The 11,460-nt window shown below is 59.1% G+C and overlaps 1 protein-coding gene across 4 annotated transcripts in view; it reads right to left on the bottom strand.

Annotated features, from left to right (window-relative positions):
• The window catches only part of SKI (SKI proto-oncogene), a 67,871-nt gene extending 56,417 nt beyond the window's left edge, over positions 1 to 11,454 (bottom strand). For all 4 annotated transcript variants that reach the window (XM_034671047.1, XM_034671049.1, XM_034671048.1 and 1 more), the window contains exon 1: positions 10,455 to 11,454. In XM_034671047.1, coding sequence (XP_034526938.1) covers positions 10,455 to 11,423 — 969 coding nt within the window. In that variant the 5' untranslated portion in view covers positions 11,424 to 11,454. The remainder of the gene's footprint in view (positions 1 to 10,454) is intronic.
• Between the last annotated feature and the right edge of the window lie 6 nt (positions 11,455 to 11,460).

The raw sequence follows: 11,460 nt of genomic DNA, 5'->3' as shown, positions 1-11,460 counted from the left end.
AGCATCCCTCGCTCGTCCACGTTGCTGCATGCGGCTTCTGTGAAGCGTCAGTGGCAAGATGCTCCCTGAAGCATCCCTTGGAGTAACACACAGCGTGTGCCCCAGATGTTAATTCCAGAACCCTCAATACCACAGAGTACTTGAAAAGGCTCTGGCTACACGGGAACAAACAGAGGCACGTGTGCACAGAAGGCCTGTCGCCCACAGCAAAGTGGCCCTGGATCCTGCAAAGCAGCGGCCGAAGAGCCATGTCTGAGGCAGCAGGATCTGAACACGGGTGGGCACCAACGGGAGGGAAGGAATTCTCGAGACCATCAAGTACGTTGACGGCACCAGGGTCAAGACTTCCCACAATTCTGGATACATTAGATATGGAAATGCTGAACTATGAAATAAGATGCTGGGATTTGCTTTAAAAAAGAATGACAGCCCCACTGCACAAGCAAGGAGAGAGAAGTCAGATGAAACGGAATGAGTGAGACGCCGGCACCGCTGGGCTGGGCGCGTGGGCTGCGCGAACCAGTCTCCTGATTTCAGTGTCCGCTTGAAATTTCCCGTCATAACAGCACGTTTTCATAAACCCACAGACACGTCCTGATGACGCGGGAAGAAAAGCAGTCCTCACTGGCCCAATGTCAGGGGGCAGGGACAGGGAACTCCCGCCATCGCGGTGCTGGGAGCCACAGGACGGGATCCTGGGCTTCTGCTCCATACATCCAGCCGAGTTTCAGCAACAATGGCAGAGGCCCCAACATCCCAGGCGCCACCAAGCTTCTGTACCCCCTCACCCAGCGCCCCTGGTGCTGCCTGCACCCCCTCCCCAGCCCTCTGGCCCCTCACACCTGCCAACAGGGCCACACTGGCCAAGGCTCCAAAAGGCTAGGGCCACAGAGACAGCAGGCTGGGTTGTGGGGCTGCCTGGCTAGGTCCCTGCTGTCATTCTCAGCCCCCAGGGATCACAGAGAGAACTGAGACACAAGCCTTTGTCACAGAGACGGAGAGAAAACAGATCTACCAAAGAAATCACAATTCAAATATAAATATTTAAGTGAGAAAATAAAAAAGCCTATCTGCACAAGAGATATCAAGCCCAACCAGGTAAGTAAGTCTAGGGGTGCACTGAATACCACAGAGGATCCCTCAGTAACACAAGACCACCTCAACAGCTGTGACAGGAAAATGAAGCAAGTTCTCTTGTAAACGGGAGAAGATTCCAACACAAACCCAGCAGGAAGGGACATGTGCACCGACCCCCCACCCAGCGGCAGTGAACGGACACTGAGCCAGCCCTAAGCTGAGCCCACGGGGTGAACACCACACTCTGATTTGGGGGGGAGAGGGGGGTTGTGCAGGAGGGAAAGCTTCCCGCTGCACCGCCAGGAAGGAGCTTCGAAGTTCAGAATTCCCCGGGGCCTTTGGCAGGCATCAGCGATGAGGATGTGCGCTGCAGCCACATGGGGACCCGGGCCCATAGGCTGCAGGCCCATCAAGGCACAGGCCGTCCGGGCAGAAGCCTGTAGCCACTGGCCCTCTGTGGTCCCCTCAGGCAAGAGCCTTTCTGACCTCCATTCCAGGACCAGGCATGCTGCCCCGGCCCTGGGTGATGCCATAGGCTCCTGAACCTGAGTTAGGAGCCCATGACCACAGCCAGCCTGTGCTCCAGGAAACACGGGACATGTCATCACTCGTCCAGCCACACTAAGGCAACCCACGGGCTTACCTTCTTCTTAAAGCTTAAAGAGCTTCCTAAATTGAGACAAAACCGACGAAGGTCAGGCAGGCTGGGCGACACTTACTGCACATAAGAATGTTAAAAAAAAAAAAAAAATCACAGTTTTGATAGTTCTGCAAAAAAAACTTAGCAAATTTACAACAAAACTGTCAAGTAATTAAGGCAAGGCACTTCACACATGAACTTAAACTGCTAATTAAAATCCCCTCGCTTAATTGACTACATTTGCATATCATTCAACTTGGGAGCACAATTTTTTTAATGGTTTGGGCAACACAGTTGTAAAGCCAGGAAGCAGGGAGGCAGCAGGTAAGGCGGAGCCAGCAGCGCCCACCGCACACGCGCGTCCGCACACGGCCACCCGCACACATCCAGGCCAGGCACCTTGGTGCTGCAGCCTGAGACCGCACAGACTTTACACGAGGCTTGGGGGTCACTCATCCCAATAGGGCCAGCCGGCCTGGGATAGGCTCCTGACACAGCACTCTCTCGCTGTAGCCCAGGCTCCCCCACCCAGGTGGAAAGGAGGAGAGTTGCCAGCACGGAGATCCCACCACGGCCGGGGCTAATGACAGCACCTCCCTGCTCTCCCCAGCAGGGAACCCCCAGCAGAGTTCAGAACCACATGTGGAATGCACGCACCTGTCCCTTCCTCCAGGGAGAGGGTTCCCAGCTTCACCAGCAGCATGCCCGACTGCCCCCTTCTTCCCTGGTTCTTTCACGTGCTCACTGAGCGCCAGCCCTGCCGTTCGAAAAACACTCAGCTCCCTGTGCCCAGGGGCCCAACTAGCACTGGGGCACAGGGGAGGGCAGATGCTGACATCAGCACCACACACAGAACTCAACCGGTTGACCAGGGCAGTTTAGGGATCCAGACCGGGCACCACGAGGCCCAGGCAGATGAGAGGGCCGGCCGTGGGTCTCTCAAACAGGGGTTTCTGTGTCACCTTCAGCGCAGAGCCTACGTAAAGACCGCAAACCGGTGCGCATGTCCCCACAGCTGGACCACGCGGGGGTCTGCAGAGGCAACAGGCACCCCTTGTTCTGACGGTTTCAGTGCAGCAGTGAGGGGTTTGAAAGGAGAACGTGAGGCCATTAGAAGCATGCATCCACAGGGATGGGCAGACAGAATGAGTAGTGCCCAAAGAGCCACGGGCCTGTGTAAGGAGGGGACACGAGCGTGAGCACCATGAGAACCACAAATGCCACACGCAGAAGCAGCTCCAACAGCAAACTCCAGGTCTGGGTACGCAGAGACAGTGAAAAGCTCAGGTGTGAAAAGTGAGCATACTTGAGGTGGGGAAGGGGGCACGGCCTGGTGCCAGCTCCTGTCCCTGCTGCCTGCCTCGTGGAGCCTCACCTACCAGTCAGGCTGGAGGCACAAACTGGCGCTGTGGGGCTAGGGTCACAAAAAGCACACTCACTCAACAGCGGCCAGTTGTGGACAGGGCATGAGAAGCTGGCTCTGCTCCCAAGGGAATGCAGACCTGCCCCCCCCCAAAACAGGGACTCACAGGTCATCCAGACACCCCCAGCCTCAGACCCAGGCAGCCCGCCAGCCTCACTGGCGCTGGGGTCCCCGCAGGCTGCTAGTGCTGGGCATGGCTGTGCTCCCCCAGAGTGTGGGCCTGGGGCAGCACTGGGGGTCCTTTCCTGCACATGAAGCAGGACCCTCAGTCTTCCCCCCTCAAGGTACACAGCCTGGCTGGGAAGAGTAGGGTGCAAAGGAGAACGCACCACCAGACCCAGGCTCCAGGAAGGTCCCCAGACACCAAGACACAACCAACTGGTTCCTATAATGATACAGCTGGAGGTTGGTTCCTCTGGGACCCCAAACACACGCACCACCTGCACCCCCACGCCTACTGTGCTTCCAGAGGGCTCAGCCCCATTCTTCACACCACCCCGTCCCACAGGGTCAGACTCAAGGGCTGGGACACGCGGCTGAGCTGCCATCATGTGACTGTCACCCCCACTTGCCACCTCACATGTGGGCTCAGGGGCTGGGCTAGGAGGGGAAGAGCCACACCAGAGCCCCACTGGCACCCTGGGCCCTCAGACCCTCACGACTTGGCTAACCCTCAGGGCAGGATGAGCCCCTGGCCAGGGCTTCCCTCAACACAGCAGCCCTGGAGCCGGCCTGCCCACTACTCCCAGCCACCACAGCACTGTTCCCTGTACCAAGCAACACCGTGGGTCCCACGGGAAGCCTATTCTCAACAAGACAGGTTTCTTCTCAAAGTAGCCAGCTAATATCCCAGCAGAAGCCAAATCAAGGCAGGCACCACGGCCAGGCTCCCCCAGCTCCAGCGTCAGAGTTCCACAGCAGGAGCCAAGCATCTGGGTCCAAGCCAGGTTTAAAGCACCCCGCACCGGCCTAAGCGAGCCACCTTCTTCACAACACACAACGTGACCAGGATGAATGCCACCTTAAAGGACATCAATCTGCTCCTGGGAAAGTTCCTACACCTTTCCTTTTCTAGCTGTCAAGAGCAGAACTACCCAGAAACCCCCGACACCTAGTGATTTCATGCCTCCGTGAGTCATTCAAGGAGTATTTGTTCCGGGCCCGGAACTGGAGACCCAGCCGTGACCAACCTGCCCCCTCCACGGGGCTGACAACACAACCACAAACACAAATCCCAGGCCCACCGCAACAAGGGCAGCCCAGAGAACCAAGACCGGGGGCAGGCCCGACCACTGTGGGCTGTGCGGCCCGCAGGCTCACGCGGAGACTTCCTGAATCAGCACCTAGAGCTGCAAAATCAAGAAGTCGTGGTGTCCTCTGATTCCTTCTAAGTCAAAACAGTTACATCAGATAAAACACGAACGCCACATACCAAGACAACCTCAGCTGTTTCCCAGGCTCGTGCCAAGACCCCTCTTGAAGCCTCCTATCTGTTTCACCAGCATGGAAGACACAAGGATTACCCCAACGCACAAGAATTTCTAGCAAAGAACAGAGCAGCACGCAGGCCACACGCTGCAGGGAACGGGCACCGCGATCACCAGCAGGCCCACACACAGCCAGAGGGCTCTCCCCCACCCCCGCAGGTGCCCCAGCCACTCCGGTCCTTCTTCCGACGTTACTCTCATCCCCACCATCTCATTTCAATTTCATGCCTGAGTCCAGGTCCTTCACGTTAGTAAATAAGTAGGCACAAGCAGTGGCAAGTCCCAGAAGTAAAGGACCCCCCCCCACCCCGCCCCAAACCAGCTCCCAAGTCTGTGACCAGGAAGACCACTCCACCTCGCTGAGCCTCTGCAATGACATTGCCTGGAAAGACAGTAAGTCTAATGCAGCGGAACGGGCATCCAGGCTGCCCTATAGAATTGTACCCTCTATTCACAGAAGAGCAGCAGGAGAGCTATTGCTGACTCCACCGCCAGCCCTGGGAACAGGCTAGAGGCTTCCTGAATGTGACCCGAGCTTGCCTGGACACATCACACCTGGTCTACTGGAGGAGAGGGTAGCCTCGGAGAGGTGGGCCAGGGAGAGGACCTGTGCTGTGCTCGCACACACAACGGGGGACCACATATGTAGCCCCCCGAGGTCCCTGCCGCCCACGCCACTTCATTCCCACGGATAACTCAAGGCCACCCAAAACGTGCTTCAGACCACGCAAGACTGTGCGGGGAAGAGTCGCCTGCCACACACAGCCCCACAACCCCAGGAAATAACTTCCTGTCCCTTCTTTGCAACTCCGATCCCCCCCCATATCTCAGAGGGTCAATAAAACAGAAAGTGGGGAGCAATGGGCATGGTCCCCAGGCCACACCCAGGCTCCATCCCATTGCCCCCCCCCCCGCCGCCTGTTTCCCCATTTCCCCAGGGACAGCAAACCAGGAGGGCGAGGGCCTGAGCAAGAATGGAGGCCTTCTCCTCCCACGGCAGCTCTCACAGACCTGAAGGAAATAATTCAGCCTCTATATTTTGACTCAAAACAAAGAAACTTTTTAAAAACATTTCAGTTGAAACTTGCATAATTCTTCCAGTGGAGAAATCCTCCCGACTTTCGCAATCCTTAGAAAGAGACACATTATTGCTGCTTGTGTAACAGTCTCTGGGCCATGAAGAGTCCGGCCGTCGGCCTCGGCCACCTCCCGCGGTCACCTCCCGCCAGACAGCCAGGGCTGGCCCCGGAAGCACCGCCTCCCCCCNCCCCCCCCCGCCAGCTCCCTGTGGCCAGGGGTGTGGGGCGGGGCTCGGTCACACTCCCCCAGACTTCCTCCTGCTCCTGGCCTGTCTGCCCTCGCCCGACATCTCAGACACACATTACACAAACTGGCTGCAGGAAAGGCTGAGAAACCGAGACGCCGAGAGTCCGTGACCCTACTCCCGAAGCCCCGTGCTGACTGGGGGACCCAGGCAGCTGGAACAGAGGAGAAGGTCACCCAGTGACCCTGCTGCCCCAGGCCAGCTGCCGCCCTGGGGAAACCCCAGAGGCTAGGGGCCCGGCCCAGCTCCAAAGAAGCGTCCTGGAAACTGGCAGGGTGGCCGACACAGGAGCAAACAGATGGGCAGGCAGCCCACACCTGGAGGGCCATCCAGACACGGCTCTGCACCCCGCCAGCCGTGAGACCCTCCCTCACTCTCGCATGGCCCACTACAGGGTGCGCAGAGAAACCAGAGGCCTTGTTCAAGCTGCCTTATCCCCCACTGGAGAAGACTCCCAACCTTCACTCTGGGGCCTTCACCCTGGCAACCAGTTCAACCTGCAGACCCCATCCTCTGCATGGTGAGGGGGCGGGGTGGGGGGTGAAGGCCCGTCCAGGAACTTTGCCTCAGAGCATTCCCTGAGATGGCACCCCACTTTCTCAGCCAAGCATCTGGAGCCAGGAAATCACCATGGAACCCTACAAAAGCCTACAGCAAAACAAGGGGACAAAGGAACAACTGACCCTCTCTCCGCCCAACAACAAATGGCATCAGGGTAAAGCACAGTACCACCATGAAAGAGGGGGTCCCAGATGAAGCATACAGGTCAGAGTCTGTTTCAGCCTGATGGAACATTCTTGACAGCATTTCTTCCTAAAATAATTCCAGCTTAAAAGATAAAACCACACCTCACTGGGGGGGGGGGGTCCACAGGCGGGAACACCCTTCCTGGCCCATGAACTTAAAAGCTGCAGTCACTCCCCAACAAGGGCCACAAGACTCCATGCCCCCAGTGCTGCTGGCTGGGTCTCTGCTTTGAGAAACACTGCCCTGTGACCAGGGAAAAGCTTCAGGTGACACCAGGAAAACTGTTCCAACATCAGGAATTCAGACAAATCCAGTCGTAGGCACTCAGGCCACAGCTGGCCCCCGGAGCACAAGGATCCACACGAGACCCCCCTGAGCACGCGGGTGTCTGAAAGACAGACGCACGATAAACACACACAGGCCAGGCTCTCCGACCTGAGAATCAGGACACCCCGCAGAATGAACCGCAGTTCCGAGCAGCCTGTTTCTGGAGCCCAGGCCCCAGGGAGACAGAGCACCGCCCTGTGGTCGGCCCGAAAGGGAAGCACCTGGTTACCCAGCGAGGAGCCGTCCTGCGGGGCGAGGAGCCAGGTCCCAGGCAGCAGCCAAAGCGGCAGCACCAATGTCCTCCTCTGACGGCAATCTACGCGGCCAGACAACTGGCCCAATTTAGTCCAAATGCCATGAGACAAGCCCAAGAGGAAGGGACAGAGTCAAGTGGGCTGAAGAAGAGTGGAGGAGGCTCTGAGCCCCATCTCCTGGCCACGTGCTCCCCCAGCAACAAAACGACACACCCCCCCCACCTGATCCTGGACACCTGAACACCTACAGAAATAAAACATCACCATCGGCCACGTGTTCCCCCAGCAACAAAACGACACACCCCCACCCCACCTGACCCTGGACACCTGAACACCTACAGAAATAAAACATCACCATCGCATCGCTTACTACAGTCCCCATTTCACACATTAGAAAACAGAAACACAGAGAGGTTAAGCAACTGGCTCACAGGTCACACAGCCAATAGAAACGTAATGAGACTATGGGAGGAGCCCCCATGGGGGTTCACAGCTGGACTGGCACACTGCAGGACGTCAAGGACAGCAGCTGGGGGGAAGGGGCTCAGAGGTGGCTCCCCAGCGCCCCGGAGGCCCCTCTCAGCACTGGCGGCAGCAGAGTGCTGAACAAGTCTCTGGCTGGAGGGAGACCCGGGCGGTACTTCAGCCCGGACAGCCTGGAACGTGCTCCAGGCTCCCATGGCCTCACCAGAAACCAAGGCCCCAGGGGAGCTGCGTCCCCTACAGAGAAAATTCTAGCACATCCTTTGTTCCCTGCTGTCCTCATCCTTGGTAAATCAAAAATATTAAACTAACCTATCAAACAACTGAAAAAGTTTAAAATCTGTTCCACAAATAAGCTGTCAAAGGCAAGTAGAAGGAGCAATCAAAGATGGGCAGGGCTCGGGGGGGCTGGGCATGGGGGCTCTTCCCAGGCAGCTCCTTCCAGAGCAAGTGGGCTCTGGGCAGCTGGGGGTCCCCTTCCACCCCGAGCTGACACCCACCTCACGTGGTGCCCTCGGCATGTAGACAGACAAGCACATGGCTGTGCTAGAAGACTTAAAGAGGACGACGCACCCCAGGACTCCCAACGGCATGGTCACAGAGCCAAAAGAGCAGGCAGAGCCCCAAGAACGGGACAAGCACAAAAAGCTGGCAAGAGGAGCGCCCCACGAGGTGGCAGAGCCAGCAGGAGAGCACTCGAGAGCTCCAGGAAGCCCGGGGCCGGCCGCCCAGTCCAGGTCACCACCACGAGGACGGCGCTGGCTGCCCCTCGGGCCTGGAGACCCCGCCCACTTACGATAAGCAGCTCTTCCCCATCACCGGGGAAATTTCTGTTTAATCAGTAAATGAGATTCACGGCAGCATCAGGGAAAGCACTGAAGAAGAAAGGGCCCTGATCGTCTGTTGAAATGGCCAAAGCAGAAATAGGCTCGGCCTGTGCTTCCCGGACTGCGGGGCACAGTGCTGCTTGTCCCCAGGCAGGAAACTGGGGCCTGAGCGCTCAGCTGGGCCTTCCCTGAGCCGCAGGACGGCCGCACCCAGAACCACAGCGCCTGCTACAAGAGAACCCGGGCCCGGGTCTACGGTTGTGACAAAGGGCCAGCCCCCGAGAGACCAGGAGACCACACCATACACCCCTCGTGCCCCGACTCAGGCACCGACACAGACACACCCTGCCAGACAAGGTCCTCCGCCACCCACATGGGAGGTAGGTGGCCTGCCATCACCCGGTCACCAGCTGCAGTTTGAGACTCCCCCAGGTCACAGTGGCCATGGAAGGTATGGGCACCCCAAACAGAAAAGCCCCCAATTCAGGTAAGGTGCCCATCACACCACCCATCACCGACTCATCTGAAATCAAAGGCTCGAGCCTTTCCTGCCGGCATCCTCCCCTACTCAGACCATCCCCCCGCCCAACCCCTGCCCACAGTCTGCAGACAGCTGCCACCTGGGCAGTGACATAGCTGAGGGCAGAAATGCCACAGAACGCACGTGCACGCATGCACACGGCGGCCCCCTCTGAGCACAGGCAACAGGCCCCTACATTCCCAGCCCCTCCTCTGCTCACCGAGACTCTGACACTCCGCTGGAGGGGTGCCCGGAGAAAACCGGGCGGGAGCATCTATTCACAGATTTAGAAAAAAAAAGTTTGATGCAGTAGCTGAATTAATTAGGCCTCCTCAGAATAGCTGAGCCGATGCAGCATTCTGTGTATGCAATTTAATAAGCCTGGATATTTAAAAGAAAAGTTACAAATACTTGGGGAGGGGAAGACACCATGAAAAGTTGGTGAGGACTCCAGCGGACGGGCTCAGCGTCCAGTGGCCCAGGAGCTACCCCAGCCAGCTACACAGCCAGAGTACCCGCAAACAACAGAGCCTGGGCCAGTGGCCCTCCCCCACCCTGCAGCGTTTCAGAGAGGGAGACAAGGAAACAGGCGTGTCCAAAACAAATCAGGCCATGAGCTACTCCTACTCAGGGCTCCAGGTGCCCACTGACCAGGCCCCAAGCCCAGGGCCAAGCGGCCCTTGCCCCCACGCGGCGAGACTCTGGGATTCACACCCTGGCAAGGCCAGGGAAACACACAGAGCTGGAGTCGCCGAGTCTCGGCCCCCTGCCACCGTGGCCTTGGACACCTGGCCTCGTTATTGAGTCTGTCTCCCAAGACTTCAAGGCACAAACAGGCCCCACCGGGCCCAGTTCTGTCTGCTGAGGGCCACTGGCAGGCACCCCTGTCTGTGAGCCAGGGGTGCCCCCTTGGTCTGCACATCTCTTCACGGCCCCGGAGGAAGGCCTAGGCCTGAGGCTGCAGCCTGGGCCCAGCCCAGATCCGACTTCCCAGGACTCAGAGGAAGAGTGCCTGAGTGCTGAAGCCTGCCCTTCACAGCCCATCAGAGCAATGGCTATGGACCTCAGGAAAGCTTCTCCACCCACCAAGCCAGCCCCCAGACCACTGGTGCTCCCCAGGCCAAGCAAGCTGGCTCATCACAGGGGTCGAGCAGGAGGACCTTCCCACACGACTGTCGGTGGTGACGCTGATGCCACCCTGAATTTCCTTAAAATAAATCCAAATCCTGAGATAAGCCCCAAACTGCAGAGAGAGCCCCTGGCCCAGAAGCACCCCCAGCTTCCAGGCCCTGGGACCCAGCGCACCCAGTGTCCTCCCACTCCCACAGCCAGCAGGGACACTCACCCGGGGCACCCGCCGCTTGTACTTGTTGCCATAGTCGAACTTCTCCTTCACGTCATCCAGGCAGCGACCAAGGCGTGCCTGCTCCTCCTTGCCCGTGTAGTCCTGGCTCAGCAGAATGTAGGCCCGCCAGTTGGCCGAGTCGAAGCCCCAGTGGCAGGTCCGGTTCTCCAGCGCCTTGTGTGAGTGCACCACGAACTTGTGCGGGGGATACATGAGGCGGCAGTCGAGGCACTGGATGCAGGCGGCACTCGGGCTGCTGTAGAGCTCGGGCACCAGCAGCCCCTTGCACTTGCCGAAGCACTCGTGGTACACACGCACGCTGCGCTCGCTGAGCTCCAGGCCCAGCGCCAGACTGGCGGCCAGCTCCTTCTTGCAGGGCGGCGGATAGGCGCCGCCGTACAGCAGCGCGTTGCACAGGCGCTCGGCGTCCGTCTTGGTGATGAGCCCGCACGAGGGCGCCGAGAAGGGCAGGATGCCCATGACTTTGAGGATCTCCAGCTGGTCCGCCGTGCAGCGCGAGCAATAGATGTGCAGCTCGTCGCACACCGAGTTGATCTGCTGCAGCGAGAAGTCGCGCAGCACCGAGTTGAGGATCTGCGGCAGGCACAGGCGCTTCTCACCGCCCACCACGAAGCACGAGATGGTCTCGCCCTCCAGCACGGTCTCGCAGCGCTCGGTGGAGCGGTCGGACGGCATGAAGAAGGGCCCCGGGAGCACGGGCGGCGGCGGCTGGATGGCTGGCAGGTGCAGCACGGGCGGCGGCTCCGCGGCGGCGGGCACCGGCGCCGGCACCGCAGCCGCGCTTGCCTCCTTGGCGCTCTCCTTCTTGTAGGCCTCCTGCGCCCAGCGCGCCGAGAAGGCTGCCGGGCCGCCCAGCGAGCTCATAGAGCTCAGGTGGAACTGCTCCAGCGTCTTCTGCAGCCCCGGGTGCGGCTGGAAGCCGCCGCGGCCGCCCGCCGCCGCCTCCATGGTGCGCTCGGGCTCCCCGGGCCGCTCCCGCTTCCCG

This window comes from Ailuropoda melanoleuca, chromosome 11 (genome assembly GCF_002007445.2).
Source record: "Ailuropoda melanoleuca isolate Jingjing chromosome 11, ASM200744v2, whole genome shotgun sequence".
In the NCBI taxonomy this organism is placed as follows: Eukaryota; Metazoa; Chordata; class Mammalia; order Carnivora; family Ursidae; genus Ailuropoda; species Ailuropoda melanoleuca.
This window is presented reverse-complemented; position numbering and strand designations above follow the sequence as displayed.